General features: G+C 38.0%; 1 protein-coding gene across 1 annotated transcript in view; it reads left to right on the plus strand.

The window, feature by feature from the left end:
- Positions 1-23,258, plus strand: part of LOC137291840 (SCY1-like protein 2) — a 238,794-nt gene that overhangs the window by 97,409 nt on the left and 118,127 nt on the right. The window contains exon 13 of the mRNA XM_067823384.1: positions 16,899-17,002. Coding sequence (XP_067679485.1) covers positions 16,899-17,002 — 104 coding nt within the window. The remainder of the gene's footprint in view (positions 1-16,898; positions 17,003-23,258) is intronic.

The raw sequence follows: 23,258 nt of genomic DNA on the forward strand, positions 1-23,258 counted from the left end.
ATTGATTTTCATCACTTGACATAAGCCTTTTCATCTGTATGAACTTTTCTCTTACTGATTCAAAGATTAAAAGTCACAGCTATTTCATGCATTCCCTTAAATTTTTCCATGAGTATACATTCACACATTTATACATGCACACATTTATACATTCACACATTTGTACATTCACACATTTATACATTCACACATTTACATATTATACATGCATACAACAGCTGTATATTACATAAAGATTAAGTTTGACATTGATTTTTAGCTTGCTGAATTATTTACCATTTGTAAATAATTTAATTTAAAATGCATTCTGCAATACGACTAGTTTTCACAAACTACCCAATATTTACAATCTGACAAAGCAGCCAAATTATCAAAACATAAAGACAAACTGTGCACATCACGTGAATATATACAAACTACAAAAAGTATTGAAAAACAATCACCTTAAGAAATGAACCTAAGAAGTTCAATGCAAATGTCTAAATGTGCAAGACTGAATGTGCCTTGTGACAAGTGGACAGTAGAAATGTTCAATCTCAACTGATAACAAACTCAGAACTTTAAATAGGGTAACTGGCACACTTGGGCTGGCTATTGTGTGGCAGTGCTCTAGGTGATTGTAAGCTGAGAGGGGGTAAGGAAACTGAAGGATGAAGTACATAATGTTTGAAATACTCTAAACAGAATATTTGTTTCAGTTAAAACTAAGGAATAAAGACACTGAATATATACAAATATTTCATCCTCTCACACTGTTAGCCATTTTCTTTTCACCTGGTGGTGTATTACAGACTATGCTTAAGGTTAAAAGAAAAATGATTGGAAGTTGTTTACCTGTAAATGATCCAGAAGTGCCCAGATATCTCCCTTGATCTTCTCTACCCAGAATTCCCCACGGAAGTAACTTCTTATTTTCCTGTGTAACCACGGTGAGCACACGTGTTGTTTGACTGTCTTTTTGGTTTTTGTAACTAAGTGTTTTCTGCTTGCCTCCATGGAATGCGAGATCAATACCACTCACATTATAGCTTACAGTCACCATTATTAGCTTTTTGTTGGAATCTTATATGCAGTTGTAATATTGTGACTTAGCAGTATTCCCCTTAACTTCCATTATATAAGTTTGTGGGTTGTCAAAAACTTCAATCAGAGAAGGAGCCTTTCTCTTTGTGAATTTCTTGTTCCCTGGATCCTTTCTGTTCCCTTACATCTCACTGCTTATTGTGCCAAAAACTGTCAGAGTTAGATTGGAACACTATGAATGATTGCTCGAATTAAAGTCTTAAAAAATGTAAACTGTCCACATCATCTGAGCCTGTCAAAAAGCCTAAACTTGAGTATGTCATCGTTACAGAGAATTGATTTTTCAACTTTATCAAGCATGCTTACCTCCCTCAAGGCGGATTTAAGTTCCTCATTCAGTTGTGCCTTAAAGGATTTGGAACAACGTTGTGGTTAAAGGAAATTAAGTTCTCTTTCAGCTTCACCTTCAATCCATCTAAGGAAGTAGCCCATGCCTACCCATGGCAATCGCCCTATGGCCATGGCTACTCCGTCTGATGTACTGTCGGGAGTCCATGGGGTAAATACAGACAGAACTGACAATACATCCAGCCGTCCCAGACAAGACCAAAGTTTCGAGGTCTGTTGGACCAGTTTCTGCTGGCATCGGGGGATGGTACCATGGCTTCAGACCTTCCCATTCTGCAAGCCCAATATCCTAGGGACACATGGGATTGCTCAGTCATGGATTTCCAGCCCACGGACCAACCAGCTGCTCGTATTGATGTAGAGAATCCACGTATCATCCCGATCTTTCCAGATTTCTTGGAGCCAGATCTCCAGGATGTGTGCATCCTCTCACGGACACCAAATTAACTGTGCATGAGGGAATTTTAACCGTTCCCTCCACTGACCTATCTGCCTCTGATTTTGTTCCTTTGTACAGTGCATCCTCTTTGGCCACAGTGGAGACAGAGCTTCCACCTAAACTTTGATCTTCGGGTTCGTTACCTCCACAGCATGTACCTAAGCCCTCCGTACCATGTCCCAGAAGGTCTCTGTGTCTCAACAGGAAATCAGGGATCTTGACAATGCAGCCTGTTCATCTGTGTTTAATGGTTATGTGGGTATTACGGAAGTCACTATGGTGGCTATGTCTGCCTCCGAGGCACACTCTTATTTGGATGTGATATATCAAGCAGTTGCCAATATTATGCAAAAGCAGGTTTCTATTTTGGGCAGCCTTACTGCTTTGGAACGTACTCATTTATTATCTGGAGTTCGCAAAAAAACAGTGACTCTTCCAAAGATGAAATATTCAACAACTGATGAAATCATCATCTTTATTCAATGGGATTCAATTCAGGTTATCACATCTCAGGATGCTCAGTTGTCAAGTAATCTTGACCAAAAGGATTGATTGCCAGGTCTCAGTTGACTTGCCCTCCTTTCTGGGCATGAAGAGGTTCTTTAGCTTGATCCCCCACCCCGCTCCCCCACACTTTCAGTGGTCTGCCTTTGAGAGGGCATCAAACTCCTCACATCCTCCATCTCTTCTGTCTCAGCGCGGTAGTTCTTCTGTCTGTCATTTGCCCTGGCAACAGACTCCAGTTCCATCGTTATCCGCCGTTAATGGACCGCCGGTTTACTCGACAGGAGCCATGCCTTTCAGCAGCTATGCATGCCATCAATCCGTTAAGCCCCTGGATACCACAGGGACATATTTGTCCTTCCTCTTCACTCCTCACTTTGAAGTCCCATAAAATTCTAAATATACCATGCACATGTATATGCTGTCAAAGTTTTGAATTCTGCAGAAAATTCCCTGTTCCTTGGTACCATCCACTATTATCTCAGACGAAGCTAAAGTGCTTAAAATTTCCTTTCAAAATAGGCTTCATCGTAAATGTTGCCATATTTCACACTATACAAAATCGCGATTCCGAGCATTATTTGCTGTATGTGTAGAAATGTGAAAACAGGATAAATACTGTGTGTGTTGAATTTCAAAAAGAGCGTATTAATGAGCACTGATATCAGGTTTGCATGCTACCAGTAATGATAATTCTGAAAAGTCGCCGATGGATCCAGAATCGTTTGGGATGTTTTTGAAAATACACTTACATGAACGCCTAAGAAGCTTTTCGCCATATTGGATAGTGTTTTCAAAATCACGTTACTGAGACGCCTATTACATCACATATATTTCATATTCAGCTGTGACAAATGCATCATTGAATTCGCCACACATCTTAGAATCAAATTAGAAATGGTCTTTGTCACCAATACCTACTGTCTAGATAAAATGAAATGAAAGGTACTGGGTATGAACATGAAAACTGTGCTCGAAAGACTTTGCTTGTGTAACAGGACTATCCTGTTTTGGGTCCTCAGGTCTGCAGGATTCAGGGGTTCCAATCCACAATGACACCAAACACAAGATTTGGTAAACAAAATAAGTTTATTTCCAGCTCCAAAAATAAAATCAATATTTCCTTCAAAGATCTTAATAAAAAAATAAATAAATATCTAAACCCTATTGGAAAGTCCTAACCTACTGCCCCTTATATTTATCCTAACTCAATACCCCAAAAAGAAAACAAAAACTTAAACAAACTTTAGTTCTTCCTAAAACTAAACTACTGAACTAAAAGAAACCAAAAACTCTGCTTTCTGAGTCCAGACAAACAAGTGAATCCCTCACCTTTGGCTGTCAGACCCCAGAGGGCAGAGAAAAAAATATTATGCCCTTTTATATCCCTTACCTTTAGTTTTACCCAATCTTACCCAATAAAACCATGCTTAGAAAATTGCCCAATAAATGCCTACAAAAGTTCAGTGGACTGATCCCTCTGCCCATGAGAAGCCCATGCACCAGTCCATCCCATTACTTGACATTGTATCAGAGGCATGCCTGATTGATCCTCACCCCTCAAGATTTAAATGGACCAGCCCACTAAACCTAATATATTGGTTATAACAAAGCCTATCCCTGTCCCATTAAGAATACTTTCTACTAAAGAGTTAAAACTCCCATTACACTTGTTCCAGATGTAGATAAAGAAAAATACCAATTTTACACTGTGTAACATTTTCAGAAATTTTCCACCATCCAGCTGTGTAGTCATTGCTTACAATAGCTCAATACGCTTGTAATATTCGAGCTAAGAGTACTGTAGCATGAAATAGAAATGCAATATGATAAATTGTAAAAAACTGTCAAACTTCTCGTGCAGCGTGACTCCATGACTGACGCAAAATCTCCCAGAACAACGAGACAATGGAATTTTTGTCTTCTTCTGTCATGTACATTGTAAACGATAAAAACATGCATCAATACACATATAGTCAGAATAATTCTGATTACTTACATCTCACATTTATGTATAAAAAATCCCCTAATAAAGGAAAGATTCCTCACAAATCCTGTGTACCCATGTCAGCGAAGCCGCCATTTTGAAAGAAATTGGTCATCGGTAGTGATGTCACACATCAACATTGTTCCATATCTTAGGCAATTTCTTTGAGATGAAGGTCGGTTGAACAAGAGTAAACACAATGATCATATGGATTGCACTGTCAGTATTGTGATGTAGATTTTGCCTATCATTCGGATAATTTTTCATGAAACTGATGTCAGTATCTACATATATCCATGTTCAACATCATGTCATATATGTATATAGTGTATGTGTTTTTATTCTTTGAAAGCTTTTGATTATTGCAACATCTTAAGAACCATTCACAATATTCTTTTCATATTTGGTACCTAGGTTCATCATAGTAAAAGACAGGTCTCAGTCAGGTTTGGTGACCTTTACCTTCATTTCATGGAAACAAAAGGATTTGAACCTTTTGCCCTTGTCAGCAAGATATCTCAAGAACCATTCCCAGAATTTTCTTCTTATTCAACACCAAGCATATTCTAGGGAAGTGCAGGGCCAAGTCGATTTCTGTGAACTTCACTCAGTTTTCAAGGTCATGGTGACACTTTGAAGATTTCAGCATGTTAAGCTGTATTTTAAGCATGTCAGCGAGATATCTCAAGAACCGTTCTCTGGATTTTCTTTACATTCAACATCAAACTTCATCTCAGAAAGGTGCAGGGCCCAATCAGTTTTGGTGACCTTCACTTAATGTTCAAGGTCACAGAAACACTTTGATGATTTCAGCATGTTTAACTGCATGTTAAGCTTGACAGCACGATGCCTCAAGAATGGTTCTCTGGATTTTCTTCACATTTGACATCAAGCTTCATCTAGGGAAGGGGGCCTTCAGCAACCCGTGCTTGCCATAAAAGGCGACTATGTTTGTTGTAAGAGGGAACTAACGAGATCGGATGATCAGGCTCGCTGACTTAGTTGGCACATTTCATCAGTTCCCAATTGTGCAGATTGATGCTGATGCTGTTGATCACTGGATTGTATTGTCCAGACTCAATTATTTACAGACAGCCACCATATAGCTGGAATATTGCTGAGTGCAGCGTAAGACTAAACTCACTCACTCACTTATCTAGGGCAGGTGAAGGGCCCAGTAGACTTTGGTGACCTTCATTTAATGTTCAAGGTCACAGAGACACTTTGATGATTTCAGCAATGTCTCAAGACCTGGTCACTGGATTTTATTATTCATCACCAAGCCTCTCTTGGGAAGGCGCATTTAACTTCATCTAAAACTACTACCTTCGTTTTCATTACTTGTTAAGTTTAATTTGATAATTTACAACGGGAGATTATGTCACCTTAGTGACAATGCTTATTTGATATTGTATGAAGCTGGAAAGGTTTCTCATTTATAGGATTGTTTGACACTGTTCAGTGTGCATCGTCATTGTTCACTGAATCCTGTGCTACTGCCATTAAACCACAGATGAGACTAAATAATGTTCATTCAAATCTCATATAGGGAACCTATTAACAAACTCATTGTGGCCAGCATCACCTGCAGTAGTCTTGTCATGTCAAGAATCATCACAACCTAATAGGCATCTTGAATCTTCTTTGATGGCCAAACAATTCTGAATAAATCTTACATTACAAAGATAAGTCAAGGTTAACACATTTGTAATAGCACATAACAGAGTAATAACAGAGTTATCCTGTGTTCATGTTGACAGGTCATTTGCAGTATTGTGTGCTCAGAATGGAACCTTTGCTTCAAGAACCAATTTCCAAACTGTGTGTATTATTCTGGTGGTATTTTAAAATGTTCACATGATCATAAGTTATGTCGAAATATGTGAGTAGAGATGTACATGTGTAGAAATATGTAAGCAGAAATGTACTTATGTGGAGATATGTAAGTAGAGATGTACATATGTAGAGATGTGTAAGCAGAGATGTACCTATGTGGAGTTTTGTAAGCAGAGATGTACTTACATGGAGATATGTGAGTGAGTGAGTTTAGTTTTATGCCACACTCAGCAATATTCACGCTACATGGCAGCAGTCGGTAAATAATCGAGTCTGGACCAGACAATTCAGTGATCAACAACATGAGCATCGATCTGCGCAATTGGGAACCGATGACGTGTCAACCAAGTCAGCGACCCCGATCCTGTTTGTTGCCTCTTACGACAAGCATAGTTGCCTTTTATGGCAAGGATGGGATGCTGAAGGCCTAGTCTACGCTGGGACCTTCACGGATCTGGAGATGTGTAAGCAGAGATGTACTTATGTAGAGCTATACAAGTAGAGATGTTCATATCTAGAGATATATATTGGCGTTTCCTTTTCTTGCGATAGTTACGGATATCTATCTATAACAAATAATACAAACAGTTCTTTTCGTATGTATGCTTGTTGTTTTTAAATGAAGAGATTCCCCCTGTAACATCTGCATCTATCAACTGCTTGATCCATCAGGTGTATTATTGCTCTTGAGCTTGATGAAAAACATGGTCATTTGCCGCTGACTTATCGATGCGTCTCCGATTCTTGCGGCATAAAAAAGGAAGTAATGTTATGAAGTGTAAGGAAGAGGAATCCTGTTGGAAAGGAGAGGGGAAGTTACGATTTTTTTTAAGTTGGTTAAAACTCACGAATATTCATTACATTGCAAAATTGTGATAATTCACAAGCTTGGGCCACTTCCTAGTCAGTGATGTAAATAACCACTAAGTATCATGCATCGGCGATCTCAGCACAAAATGTGTTTACTGCGAGAATAGGAGACAACCCTATGCAAGTAGAGGTGTTCATATTTAGAGCTATACAAGTAGAGACGTTCTTATGTAGAGACATGTAAGTGGAGTTATACTTGTGTACAAATGTTTGAATACGATGGTACGTGTGTAAGTGAGTTTAGATTTTAAGTCACACCAGCAGTGTTTACGTAATATCGTGAAAGCAAAAAGCTATAGATTCATAATAAATAAAGTCAAATTATCAAACCTATTAACAAAGCATGCTAAAATATCTAGAAGGTAGAAGGTAGATTTAATCTATGAAAATCTATAACTATAGAAGACAGTATAAAAACAGGCTATAGATTGCCAACAGCTGAAGATAGATCACCAGGGACCATGGGGACTTACAGTACCTTAGCTACCTGCATGGACCCTGACTAAATTTACACTCTCCCTTCAGGACACATCTTCTATGATTAAAAAAGTGATTAGATTAAATTTACTTTGAATGCTTTGGGACTTCCTTATTCTCTCAGGGGGATAATGATTTTATTGTACTATATAACTACCTTTGAAGATTCAGCCACTAACAATCTCACAATCTCAGTTACTACATTTAATCAACCAGTTTTTAAACCAACAGTGATAATTTCCATATAAATCTTTCTTTTTTTTTCAAAACAGTTGCAAGCAACGATAAGGGCTCCTTGCTTTTAACACCCAGGATGCTAAGTTTTTTTTTCAGGTGCATGTTTTCCTAACCTTTGAAAAGTGAACATTGTGCGAGAATTGCACTCAAGTGGTCCTGGATCTGCATGCGGCAATAAAATTAAAAGAAATGTATAATATTAAATTTCCTATCCATTGGTCTAAATATAAGTGCTACTACCTCAGGGGTTTGAGAAGTAGATACTGCTAAATGCTGGGATCCCTATGGACTTGAAACAGTTTTGATGCAGCATTATGGTGACAGTTGGAGACCAGTCGCACATGCTTCTCATTCTCTCATCAAAACAGAACAGAGATATGTTCAAGTTGCAAAGAAGACCCTGGCAATCATGTGGGCTTGTGAGAGATTCTCAACCTACTTGCTTGGACTCAAGTTCAGTGTTGAAACAGATCATAAGCCTTTGATTGTGTTGCTGGATTCAAAGGAGCTAGACATACTGTGCCGTCAGATGATCTCACCTTTGCTATAGGGCTCTTGCTGAGAGGATGTAGGCTTGTGATTCCTATGTTCATGCACTTTCAGATGTTGTACAAATTACACACAGGACATCAGAAAGTTGTGAAATGCTGCGAACAGTCTCTCTGGTGGCCAGGCCTTTTAAAGTAGTTGGGAGAGCTTGTGCATAACTGTGGTAAATGTATCATGGAAAGACTTAACCATTCAGAACCATTGTTGATTTCTTTCACGCCTGAGCAGCTGCAAAAAGCCGGTATGAACCTATTCGTGCTAAAAAACAAGAACTACCTCATAGTTATTGACTATTATTCACAATATGTGGAAATAGCTTTGCTGGCTTTAACTTCAAATCTGACAGTGAGAAATCACTTGAGCTTGATGTTTGTGAGACATGGTATCTTTAAGTCGGCGGTATCTAACAATGGTCCACAGTTTGCTTCTTCACTATTTGCAGACTTTGTGTAAGACTATGGGTTAACTCATGTCACTAGTAGCTCACTGTTTCCTCAAGGCAATGGAGAAACTGAGAGGACAGTTCAGTCCGTGAAATCTCTGTTGATGAAGTCTGATGACCCATATCTTGCCTTACTCTCATACTGTACAACACCTTTTGCAACATGTGTATAGTCCTGCAGAGTTTCTGATGGGATGATGCCTGAGAACAACAGTGCCAGTAGATCCTAGATCACTTATTCCTAATTTTCCAGACCCTTCTTGTGTTCAATCAAGAGAGAGCGCTGAAAGATGCATAGAAGTCTAACTTCGACCAACGTCATCATGCTATCAAACTTTTCCTGATTCAAAAGAGTGTCACACAGTGTGGGGAAAGGATTCGGGACCAACTGTCATGAAGGGAATATGTTGGTCAACTTTTGGCCAACTGTGATGATTTGTCTCATAATTCTGAACACCTGAATAAAAAATTGTTTAACTCTATAAGCCCGAGAGCCACTTCACTGGTCAACACCTGGAACCCCTTGGTGATTGCCTGGCTCACTGTGGCGAGACTAATTAGGGCTATTCATGCCTGATATCCCTGGCAGGTTTCGGACATTACAGGAAACTGTCTTGTCATACGGGCAAGTCCTGATGGTTTAATTGTGTTGTAAAGATATATGTTGAAAGAAAGCAGGTGTGAATACATATCACATATGCAACATTTTACGCAATTTTATTGCACTTTCTCTTTTAGACCTTTGGTGGCATGTACATACATATTTTAACATATGTATGAATTCATTGTATGTAAGACATGAGACATATACTTAAACAAATTGTCCCTCTCATATCATTGTGTGAGGTTAAATTGTACAAAACATCTATATCAGTGGCAGCAAAGAAGTATTTACGCACATGCTTAATAATCTTCAATGAAAGAAGCTTCTTTGCTGATACATTGATAGTGTATATTGAATATTTTAAGGAAAGTCTGTGACTTACATGGAGCAGATGCACAGTTTGTCACTTTGGTTCATCTAGATTTAATGCAGAAAATATGTGTTATCACACAAACATACACGTATACTTATTGTATGATACTATTCCTTGCACATATATAATTCAAAGGGTCATGGGATTGGCGTCATCAAAGTTCCCGAATAGAATGTTTTGTATTTCAACTGTTCAATATAGTGGCTGATTTGTTATCTATGACCAATCGTATCATGAGATACCTGTCACAGAGGAAATGACAGGTGATGGGGCATGGGCTAAATTTCTGAAGAGCACGTTTAGTCACTAGCCAGCATGAATACAGATTGATTATTCGCTAGGTTATTGACCAGTCGATAAGCTGGATTTCGGCTTTATCAACTCTAGCTGTCATGAAAAAGTTTCTGTATCGTGAACATACATAATCGTAAGGTTGCATGAAATGTACACACAGGACTAACAAGCGAGTTTATTTTTCCTTCAAGTGTTCAAAGTGCTAGAATCCAATTATTATTACCCCGGATAACCCAATCCAACCATTGAGTAGAGACAGTATTTATTTGCATGCACACTTTGCACACACTACTAGTACAGCAAACATAATGGCTTGGTGAACATTTAAATATAATCTGCACATTGTTACGAATGAATATCCTAATTCAAGTACATGTATTACAGAATTAAAAAAAGACGCGATACTGATTTCTTATAATGTATACACTTAAGGTTCAATCCCCCCAAATATTTATGAAGATGGGCATGCCTACATTTATATTGAATGCAAACGAGGTTCAGAAGATTGATAATGGGCGTGACGCGTTGTCCAATGATATAGTAGCGCATTAGTTTGTTTTACACTTGTCACTGGACAAAACTTTCCATTCGACTGGACATCCATTCTGCCAGAGGCTGTTATTTCGAGGTTGAAAGAGGTGTTCAAATTTCTCATTACTGTTTTCTGAATGATTATATGCATGTGTATCAATTCCGTAACTGATATATTATCCAGTTTTTATTGATGATGGATCTGTAGTGTTCCCCCTAGGGTTCAGAAAGGGCAAGGTAAATTCATGGAAAAGGGCACTTCATAACAGAAAAGGGCATGTTGGAAAAAATAACAAAATGTGTATGAAGTCGAATTGTCTTTTAATTTCAACTTCTGGTTGAGATATCAGTGTACTCATCCAACATTAATCCAAATGAACTGCTATCCTTTATCTTCCCAATAACTGTTTCTTCGACAACTTCAGCTTGGCATTCTATGAACTCCTGTACTGTACTGTATCCAGTGTGTGATGCATTTTTGCCGCGATTCAGCATTGCCAAGTTTGAAGCACCAAGTTCTATGCACAAGTCAATAAGAGGGCGATATAAAGTTGTGTGTGGCAGGTTATGCTTACTAAGGAAAAACAGTACTTTCTGTGCATCTTCCAGTGCGGCAGTTTCCTTTTCTGTGTATCTTGAGAAAATGTTTTCAATGGACACTTTGTCATCCTTTTCCATAAGGACAGCATCTTGATGCATTTGAGAATTCTCATGGAGGGAAGCCTTATCAAGTCGGACAGTCTCGCATCCAACCTCTGTCCAAACCTGAGATCCATTTCTGCCGTTGGTATTCCACTTGGAGCATAATGAACAAAACATCTTTCCCTTCATTTCGTCATCTTCTGAGTACCTCAGCCAGGGACGGTTTTGCTGCCAGTTTGTGTCAAATGCAGTTTTTTGACCACCATCTTTCTTCTTTGTTTGAATAACTGCCTCTGACTCCTGTGTCCTTGAGTTGTCATAGGAAACTACCTCTGACTCGTCTAATTCCGGCCTGAAAAATAGTTAAAAATATTTTAAGATAGTAAAATTTGATATCTTTTTACTAAAATATCCCACAAACATTCGCCTGGACATAAGTATCTACTGTATGTTCTGTTTGCTTCAACATGGCGTATGGCTTCCCATTGTTTGAAATCGAAAAAGTTTTATTCCTTCAAGACATACTTGTTAATGAAATCACCACTAAACACAAAACTAAAAGAACTGTTTTAACAGTGTGTAAGCTGTTTCAACTATTTCATTTACCAGGACAAACAACGAAGTAAAACAACTTCAGTTTCAAATTGCCGATGGGTTCAAAATGGCAGACATTTTTGAGTTACAGATTTTCACCTAAACGGCACAGTCGTATGAATATCTGTCCCCAAACGCACAAAAATACATTCCATGTAATCCACAGATCATTGTCTGTAGCAAATAAGGGTATTATATGAATGGCATGTGTAAAAGAATCGGCAATCAACAGCCCAAAAATTATGAACTTAGAAGCACATACCGGTTCGGAGCGAAGAAATCAAACAGTCGGCGACACTTCCTTGCTTCAGCCTTCACCGCTTCTTCTCTTTTCCTCTTGATTCTTTCCTTGCTAGGCAAATTAAACTCCTTTGACTTTGCCATGGTTTATATGCCAATTTCTTAATCATTATAAAAACAATATCGTGACTCCTCAAGAAAGGGAGAGAACTCCGCCCTTGGTAAAATCGGGAAAATACACACTCGGTGTAGCAAACGACTGCGATTGAGGCAAAAAGGACAGGGCACAAAATAAAAAGGGCAGGGCGCAAAAATCAAAGGGCAGGGCGCTGCGCCCTCCTAAATGTACCTAGGGGGAACACTATATGGTTTATGTGTAATATATATTATGAGTTGATACAAGAGTTATCACTTCATATTCAATTATGTATTATTATCAACTTTAGAGTTATGAAAAATCAATAGTTGCAATTGAGTTCAGTCTAAATAACTTGGTTTATTTCAAATCTATACGAACATGGGTGTAATATAGTATTGCTATTTATGCCTACGATTCATTATAGAAACTATTACAACAAATGAATGAATGATTTAATTTCGAAGAAGGTTTTGTAACCTTGTCACCATTAATTCAATCAATGTGCAAAAATAGTATTTCAGTATTCACTCCCAGTGATGAGTAACAAACACTTACCTCCAGTAACAACATCTCATAATCCCCTTTCTCGCAGACATGTGTTCATTTACCTGTGTAAGCCTTTGACATTGCCAGCAGTTGTTATGAAAACACTTTAATACTTCTTCTGATTAACACAGAAGATAACTTCTCTTATGAAAAAAAACTAATCTTTGATCAATACGACGAAATTGATTGAAATAGTAGGTACAGTACAAATTTAAAATGTAAAACGCACACGTGCGGCTCTCACTGAATAAGAGGTGCTTTTTATTCCCGCCCATATGCATCTTTGGCTGTGAGAAGCTCATTAATTTGCCTTAATGAGTTAACAAACGATGATCATGTTGTTGTCACTTGTTGCAATTTTTTTAAAAGGGGGGCTACATGCTGGTAGAACAGTCAGGTGTTCAAGTTGCAAATGTGAAATTGACATACGATTTGCTGGGCAAACCATACACGAGTGATTGCATTACCTGAAACAATGAGATTATCACACAATGCAAAGTAAATAATTTGCAAAGTATTCAGTTTTTAAAAAACAGAAGTGAAAGGGGTAGGCTCAAATATTCTTTGGCCAAGTACTGTTGATGAACTGCACGTGCCTGTGCAAATTTGACTGTAGATATCCGTGATTTATTATTATGTTGCAACATAACTCAAGATTTACATATTAGAGGTAAATACGCTATATCTGCAAAATTGCAAAGTTCTGGTGCTGATACAGATTATGGAGTGCTAAAAGTGCCAACCCCACAAAAACTGCAAAGTTCCTTTTATCATCTCCAATCCAATATGACTGCTGCATCATATGGCTTTACCAAGGACACATATTGTTCACCACCCACAGGCAAGTTCAGAACAAATGTTTCAAGCATTGGATCTGCAAAAGAAGAATGTGTTTTTGTTGAAAGTTTTTGCCCAGAAGTAGTATCGAATATGGCAGCCACAATCTGCACATAGTCACATTTGACAATGTCTCTGCATAGGGAGGTACATAGACACTATGTATGCAAAGTTTGAAAGCCGTAGCTTTTGTAGTTTCAGTGAAGCAAATTTTGGGGGAACAGTTGTCAGGATTTGTTGAGAAACAGCACCAAAATATTCAGTCCAAAATAGTGACCAAAAAGTGAATTTAGTGATTCCAGTAGACATTTTGATTGTGCATCTGTTCAAGAAATAATAATAATCTGATTGATTACAATAGGTCTCCTGCCTTGTGGCAAGGAGCCCTAATAATTCTATTTTTTTTTTTTAAAGTCAGTAAGTAAGCAACAATTCACATTACTAAAAAGATCCTTTGCTGTTTTTACACTGAAATACTTATCCCTTGTGATGAAAAAATCAATACAGTCAAGTAAAACATGACTTTTTTTTTTTTTTTTCATCACAAGGCATGCAAAAATTGGCATTCATGTGTATAATTGCTGTACCTGTAATAACATCATTGCATAATGACCTCATCAAACTTGGAATGACAACCCAAGTAGGTATAACTGATAGTTTGTTTAATTTGATGTAATATATTGATCCCTATTTAAAGGGAAACTTCTTTCTCATTAACTCTTTGATGTAAGATCTAATCACAGATTTGTAATCAAAGTATGGAATAAGAATTAGTGTCACAGATTTGTCAGGATCATTATACAGTTGAATTATTTCAATGAAAAGTGGATATTCCCATGAGAGAATTTAATAGCCTGAAGGCACGAGAAGGAGTGTGAAAATATAATGTAGTGTTTATATACTGGTTGTTTATTTATATGTTCAAGAGCTAATGTGTGTCTCCTTCATTGTGAAAGTAGAGCTTTTATTTGATAATCGAAAACACATTATTCTGGTCAGCTCGTGGCCTCACTAACAGTCAAGGAGGAGAAGAACACTGGCAGGAGTGTTGTAGCTTGTTGTTGCCAGCAGCAAGAAAGGAAGGGTTTGGTTGTTTTCGTAAAGGTGGAAACATAGAAACCTTCTTGTTGTACAGGTCATCATAGAGGGGATTAAAGACACCTATTCTGATGATTCCAACTCTGCATATAACTGTATCTTTAATCCCTTGTGTGATGACCTATACAATAAAAAGTTTTCTCTGATAATAGGATAGCCCAGAAAGTGCACTGAATTGAAAGATAGTAATCCTGATCACCTGATTGTTTTTCTTGTACATTAGTGTCCTGTTTAGGTGTGATTAAATAGTTTTTGAACTTTGGCCGAACTTTCTTTTAATGCCCTAAATACCCTAACAGGGAACAAATATGGCAAAGGATTTGGTATCAAAACTACTCTGACAGGAAATTACGTAGGGTTTTGACTCTCATACATGCTTGTGAAATCTGGGATGTCATAGTACAGGCGCTTCATATAAACATGTAGTTCTGTTACTCATATATTACTAAATGAGTGTTTGTATTCTTTATAGATAAATGGTGTAAACAATTACAGACAGAGCTAATTGGTATGGCAAAGTGTGTGCAGGCAACCTGAAATATTGTTGTTATAAGCTGTGGATGCTTAGAGAGGATACTTGTTTGGGAGTGTTCAGAAAAACGCATTTGGTTCATTTAATGTTTATGGAATAAACAAACATTCGTAGGAACACATTCAGTTCGCTCATACCATAGACACAGACTGCACAAGATTTACGTGCGAGTGAACTGTACAGGATCCCAGATTCAATGTTAAACATTTTTAGTTGGTTTTTCAACATTGCAGATTACAGACGATTTGAGTTCGGTTACATTTAAATTTTAGTTGGGTTTTCATAGGAAAGAAAGTTAGAAGTTACATATTTCGAGGTTATATTAGTGTGGTATTAGTCGGGTTTTGAACATTAGCAGAGTTAGCATTTAGATATTAGGAGTTAGCAAATTTAGTTAAATTCCTAGAAATTCATCAACAAAAAGTTTGAACATTTAATCCGTACTTCACACATTCCTTTTTACGCATAGGTGTTATCATATTTAATTCTTCAGTTGCTCATTAGAAATAATTGTTATCACGTTTAGTTCCTTACAGACAATAAGTGTTATCACGTTTAGTTGATTAGATATATTCACACAAGAACTTTCAGAACAATACTGCAGAATATAGTGCCATACTTAGAGAGAGATTTATGTGGCATTGTGTAAGAGATAGCTCATGGGCCTCAGTGTAGACACTGTCAAAAGGAGAAGCCGTGTAGGATCCAAGACAAAGCCTTAGACCTTAGTGGTGGACAATATCTAATAGTTTAAGGGTGCTGTTATAGCCTCCACCGTTTATGATGGAGCAATAATCAGTTTGGTCCCTCACTACTGTGAATTACAAATGACTTTCAACAAGTCAAGTGCCCTCAGGCATATATTTTGTAGATATTTAGCAAAGGTCAAAAGGTCAAATGAGAGACAAGCAAATCTTGGCCTACTTACAACTTGGGGTGCCATTAGTTCTGGGTCAAAAAGCAGAGTAAATTTATGGTAGAAATGTGTACAGTTAGACATGGATTCAGAAAACTTAGCTGTCCCTCTATTGTATGCATATTTTTACATTAAGAAACATTAAAGTCACCCACAAAAAGTGATCCATCTACTGAATCAGTTAAGACAATTTATTTTAATACTACATAATATGATAGACAAAAGATTTCTTTGTGGAACAGCATGATTCGGACTGTAATGATCTGTCAGGGTTCACCCCCTGACTGTAATGATCTGTCAGGGTTGACGCCCCTGACTGTAATGATCTGTCAGGGTTCACCCCCCTGACTGAAATTATCTGTAATGATCTGTCAGGGTTCACCCCCAATGACTGCAATGATCTGTCAGGGTTCACCCCCCTCACTGTAATGATCTGTCAGGGTTGACGCCCCTCACTGTAATGATCTGTCAGGGTTCACCCCCCCTGACTTTAATGATCTGTCAGGGTTCACCCGCTTGACTTGAATTGCCTCTCTGTTCAAAATTGTCAAAAAGAGGCAACCAACCTCTCAAAGCAAAATCTTGTAAATGCTTTAAAATGCACTGCTTCCAAGTAGTATCATATGAAAGTATAGTTATCCGTATGTAGAGATGTATGAAGAAGACAGCATATATATAAGAACTATGTAAGTAAAGTTATATATGCAGAGATATATGTACATAGATAAGGTTTATTGAGAAAAGGTAAGAAGAGTTATGCATATCTCTGCCATGTTTCAGTTCAGTGATCTTATGGAGGTTCTTCGTGAGATGCTTGAACAGATTGATCGTCAGAGGAGAAATAAGATGAAAATGGAAACGGTTACTCTCACTGTACCAATAAGGTAAGTGCTGCTGGTATGCACTTTTAACCACTGGAAATCTTGAGTAAAAAAATCATCATGTTCAGTATTGTTCCTACCTGTTTGTAAATTATTCACTTAAATGTCAGTGCTTTCAATCATTACTTTCAGTCATTACTATACCTGCTTTTGGCAAGGTACTTTGTTCATCCTTCTGTCAGTACCATGAGATGACAAATTCTTCCACAGTGTTAGAGAAGTCATAGGTAAGGCAAGCTGTATAAAATATTCGAGGCTTGTCTTATGTTCCTGCTTATCTGTGCCATGATCACTGATGTAGTCACTGTCTAAAACTGGTACAAGTCTAGGATTCAACATAATGAAATGTGAGCTCTTATTATATTATAGAATATTTATATAGCACATATCCACACAACCAGTACAGCTTAAAGGTGCTGGTATTTTTTTCCCCTCATTCATTGGCTGTCAATCTCAATAACACATTGTATTAAACAATCTCAATAACACATTGTATTATTAATCTCAACTCCTAGCATACAACTCTTGCTGCCAATAAGCACACCAAGTTATTGCAGCTTTCTCTTCCTTACAAGGTACCCATTAACAGCTGGATGGACTGGGACACATAGTCACAGTCCTCTGTCCACATTTACTGCATGTTACTGTATCTGCAGCTAGGTGTTTGCACGTATTCATATGGCCACCATCTGGTCATATGACATAGAACATGGGTTCTTTGAAGTACACACTGTTGTGTACTGTACACTATAAGAGCATAACATTGTGAACCAGTAAAAAGCACAGGAAAAGCTTATAAAGATAAATCCTGGGTTTTTTTCTATTGGAAAGACATACTGGCCTTTGTAATGAAAAAGAAATTGACATATCGGATGCTTGATGGGCTTAGAGAAGTTGGAAGGTAACATAACAATGTATGGTATGTATTTACAGTTTCATTGTGCATGTTACTCAGTTACCCAGTAGCACAGGACGGGGTGTTTTCCCGCCAAATGCTTAGTGGTCTAGTTGATTGTCCCAATTGCTGTACATGATTTGATGTGTGTCCCAATTCCTATAAATGCTTTGATGGGTGTCCTGATTACTGTACAAGCTTTGATGGGTGTCCCAATTACTGTACATGTTAAGGGTGTGTCCCAATTACTCTACATGTTTGAGGTGTGTCCCAGTTACTGTACATGTTTGATGGGTATCCCAATTACCGTACATGTTTGATCCGTGTCCCAATTACTTTATATGTTTGATGGCTGTCCCAATGACTGTACATGTTTGATGGGTGTCCTAAATACTGTACATGTTTGATGGGTGTCCCACTTACTGTACATGTTTTTATAGGTGTCCCGATTACAGTAGATACTTTGATGGGTGTCCCAAATACTGTACATGTTTTGATGGGTGTCCCAATTACTTTACATGTTTGATGGGGGTCTCAAATACTGTACATGTTTGATGGGCGTCCAAATTACTGTACAAGTTTTGATGGGTGAGCCAATTACAGTAGATACTTTAATGGGTGTCCCAAATACTGTACATGTTTGATGGGGGTCCCAAATACTGTACATGTTTGATGGGTGTCCCAAATACTGTACAAGTTTTGATGGGTGTCCCAGTTACAGTAAATACTTTGATGGGTGTCCCAAATACTGTGCATGGATGATGGGTGTCCCAATTACTGTACATGCTTTGAGGTGTGTCCCAAATACTGTATGTTTGAGATGTGTCCCAATGACTGTACATGTTTGATGGGTGTCCCAATTACTGTGCATTTTTTAGGTGTGTCCCAGTGACTGTACATGTTTGATGGGTGTCCCAATGACTGTACGTGTTTGATGGGTGTCCCAAATACAGTACCTCTTTGATGGGTGTCCCACTTACTGTACAAGTTTTGATGGGTGTCCCTGTTAGAGTAAATACTCTGATGGTTGTCTCAAATACTGTACATGGATGATGGGGGTCCCAAATACTGTGCATGCTTGATGGATGTCCCAATTACTGTACATGTTTTGATGGGTGTGCCAAATACTGTACATGTTTGAGGTGTGTCCCAAATACTGTATGTTTGATGGGTGTCCCACTTACTGTACAAGTTTTGATGGGTGTCCCAGTTACAGTAAATACTTTGATGGGTGTCCTAAATACTGTACATAGATGATGGGGGTCCCAAATACTGTACATGTTTGATGGGGGTCCCAATTACTGTACATGTTTGAGATGTGTCCCAAATACTGTACATGTTTAATGGGTGTCCCAATTACTGTACATGTTTGATGTGTGTCCCAATTACAGTAGATGCTTTGATGGGTATCCCAAATACTGTACATGTTTTAGTGTGTGTCCCAATTACAGTACCTACTTTGATGGGTGTCCCAAATACTGTACATATTTGATGTGTGTCCCAAATACTGTACATGTTTGATGTATGTCCCAATTACTGTACATGTTTTGATGGGTGTCCCAATTACTGTAAGTGTTTGATGGGTATCTCAATTACTGTACATGTTTTGATTGGTGTCCCAATTACAGTATATACTTTCATGGGTGTCCCAAATACTGTACATGTTTGATAGGTATCCTACTTACTGTACATACCAATTTATCATACAATGGATAGTGTTCTCAGCAGGATAAAGTCAACGGATATTTTCGATATCCATTGGGGTCATATATGGACACCAATGCAAATTAGACAGGTCATCTGCAAATTTTAGGGACTACTTTCACAGTGTAAACAAAGATGGTGTCAAGGGTCGGTGATCATATCTGGATTGATAGCCATGCTTACGGTACTGTCATTCCTTTGATCCCAGAAAATTTGTGGTTGGTTATGATAGATGGAGTTGATTATGAAGCGAAGATAGAAATCCATAGGCTTGCGAAGATACCAAAGACAGTTTCTCGACCGACTGTCAGTGTTAGCGAGAGGACGGCATAGGAATCCAGGTGCACAATGTCATGCGAACATTAAAGTGTAAGGTTTTTTGTTATTTTTCAAACGTAAGCTAAGATTTATTGACAACAATGCGCTTTTTAACATAAAAGCTTACTGGGAACTCAAATGAGTGATCAGTACAAACTTGCGTCACCAAGCTTCTTTTAGAAGGTCATGCTTGACTTGACCAACACAACCAAAAATGATTTTATCAATGAGGATTGTCATAATGTGAGTGGATGTAATGCAGCACGAATATCAGGCACATTGATTGTTTCTCGTGTGCAAAGTATGAGTACAGCATGTGACTATGAAAGACCCAAATGAATCTCACAATTTCATCCATGATCTTTGCAAGTACTGTACATGAAAATGGGACTTCTCAACGCTGCTGATCAAAATCAGACGATTGGACGATTGCAGCCTGGCAAATCAAAGAGTGAGATGGCAAGGATCTTCAATGTTCATCCCAGCACAATAACTCGATTGTGGGATTGATTTCATCAAACAAATTCAACAAATGACTGTCCAAGATTAGGAAGACCTAGAGTCACCACACCTGCCCAAGATCGGTACGTCCGGGTAACCCACCAATGTGACCACCATCATACCACGCAGGACACAGCACAAGAACAGTTTGGAACCCAGAGAGTGTCCGATCAGACAATCGGGAACCACCTCCGAGACGGAGGAATACATGCCAAACATCCAATAGTTGCCCCTTCGTTGACATGACTACATTGACGTCGATGAGTGAGATGGTGTAACACAGTGCTGCCATGGAACCTGGCAAACTGGAGACACATATGGCTTAGCGATGAATCCTGTTATCTCCTCAGGTGATGTGATGTTAGAGACCATGTCTACAGATGATGTTTGGCTCCTAACTGCATCAGATGGGTGGACAGATTCAGTGAAGGGAGTGTTATGGTGTGGGGGATATTCTCATACACCGCAGATGGGAACTTAAGCTTGTCCAAGGCAATCTGACGGCCAATCGATACATTGATCAGATTCTCCGTCTGCACGTCCTTCACCTTGTTGACCGTCAACGGCAGGAAATGATAACGTGGAAGAATGAAATGATAATGTGGAAGAAGGAAAAGATAACGTGGAAGGTAGCATGTATAGTCGCTTGTACCTCGTGGATTATTCTCTAATTTTTCTACATTCTAATTTGATTTATAAACTAAGAATGTGATACTGCAACCACAGAAATATCATGTTTTATGAAAATATTGAAATACAAACATACATGAACAGATTTGGGTCTTGAATTATTGACCTATTAATCATGAAAATTAAAAGATAACATATGAATAAAATTTCCTTATGATATAACACCTAAATGTACCATGATTTGTCAATGGCTGTCAATGAAACAGTTTGGCATCTAGTCAGTGTAAAATCCCAAATATATCCCACAAGCATTAGATCTGTAAAGATATGAAAGGGTGACATGACTGTGGGAGTGTTGTGGAAAATGCATGACAGGGAAATATGTAAACGATATTGTTCCATGTGTGTTGTATGTGTTGTTAAATACTTATCCATAGTGTGTTAATTACTTGAGACTATTTTGTTGAAATTATTTTTCTTTTTGCGAAAAAATATTTTTACGCAAATTTCACATACCTCAGCAAGTGTATTTTTCCTGTTTGAAGAATATGTGTATTCTATTTAAAATGCATAGATTAAAGCTCTTGTCTCTTGTCACATTTAAGTTTAGAATATATAAATAGAAAGAAACATAATTTGGTACATTATCCAACTGTAGATTATTTTAATGATAAACTTAGACAAAATCATTGACCAGAAACAAATATATGTGGAGATCTGTGATGTTACAACATAACATACATTGTATTTGGGCATGGCAGATTTTATGGCAACGGCATAATATGCAAAGGGAAACCACTCCCATCTTGCATAAAAACTAAGATTAGCTGCCCTTGTGTTACTGAAAAGGTCATGGCCACTTTTGTTACTATCCTTTCCTTGTTTATGAAAAAGGTATGGTGTTCATACTTTTTCCAACACTGAATCGAGTGAGAATCATACTTCACGATATCGACTTGATAATGATTTTGTTCACTACTGCAAATAACAATATTTCTGACATTAAATCGATGTTGCATTCTCTGTGTTGTTGAATTGTCAAGGCGAATCATACAGTTTTATGCAATAGAAAAGCGATCCCCTAACGTAAAGCTAATTATTTGCATGAAACAGACACCAACTTGAATGCCATTTTGCTACTGACTACAATGATCTTAGCTCCTTACAATTGGTTCCGTCCAATTTTAAGTTTTGATTGTAACTTACAATGATCTTAGCCTACAATCGCTTTGTGCAAGTGGATAGCGATTTTAGCTGAAACTTAAGATTGCAATCTTGAGGATTTCCAATAATTGTAGCTGTAAGAATGTTTTGTGCAAGTGGGCCCTGGCCAATAACAACATCAATAACCTCTCCTGGCCCGTCAGATCCCCATATCTAAACCCAATCGAACACCTTTGGGATCAGATTGATAGACGGGTACGTCAATGTCATAATCCACCACAGAATCTACTACAGTTGTTCCACTTGCTGTAGGAGGAATGGAGAAAGATTCCATAACAAAAATTCCGACTGATTCGATCTGTACCTAGGATGTGTCAGGCAGTGGTAGCAGCTGGAAGTGGTCATACGAGGTACTGAATTCAACACCACCTGGTGGACAGCAGTAATGGCTGATGACTATTATTCTCATGAAATACAGTCAAGATAGCAATGCATTACTCCACAAAATTTCATTCATGTATCTTTGTTTTCTGCTGATCTACACGTCCTTGAATAACACCAAATTTTCATTGATATTTGGGTTTTTTGTTTCTTTTTTTGAAGAGAGTAATAAATAATTTGTAAATCCATACCATTCGTTGTTATGTACATTGAAATATCATCATGAAAATGTAGTTATTGAGTTTAGTTTTATGCAGAACTCATTAATATTCCCGCTACATGGCAGTGGTCTGTGACAATACTCTGGGCCAGGCAATCCAGTGGTCATCTGCATGAGCATCGATCTACACAGTTGGGAACTAATGTGTCAACCAGGCCAGTGAGCTTGACCACCTGATCCCATAAGTCAACTCTTATGACAAGCATTGGTTACTGATGGTCAATTCTAACCTGCATCTTCACAAGTCATCAAAATGTAGATCAACAGAGCCGTACAGCTTCATCTTGTATAATTTCAGTGCCTTTTTTCTATATCCTGTGAAATATCCTGTGATTTTCAGGATGGAGAGAGGTTGGGGTCGAAGTGTGTATAAAATGGATTTGGGT

The sequence above is a fragment of the Haliotis asinina genome, chromosome 7, assembly GCF_037392515.1.
Source record: "Haliotis asinina isolate JCU_RB_2024 chromosome 7, JCU_Hal_asi_v2, whole genome shotgun sequence".
Classification (NCBI taxonomy): Eukaryota; Metazoa; Mollusca; class Gastropoda; order Lepetellida; family Haliotidae; genus Haliotis; species Haliotis asinina.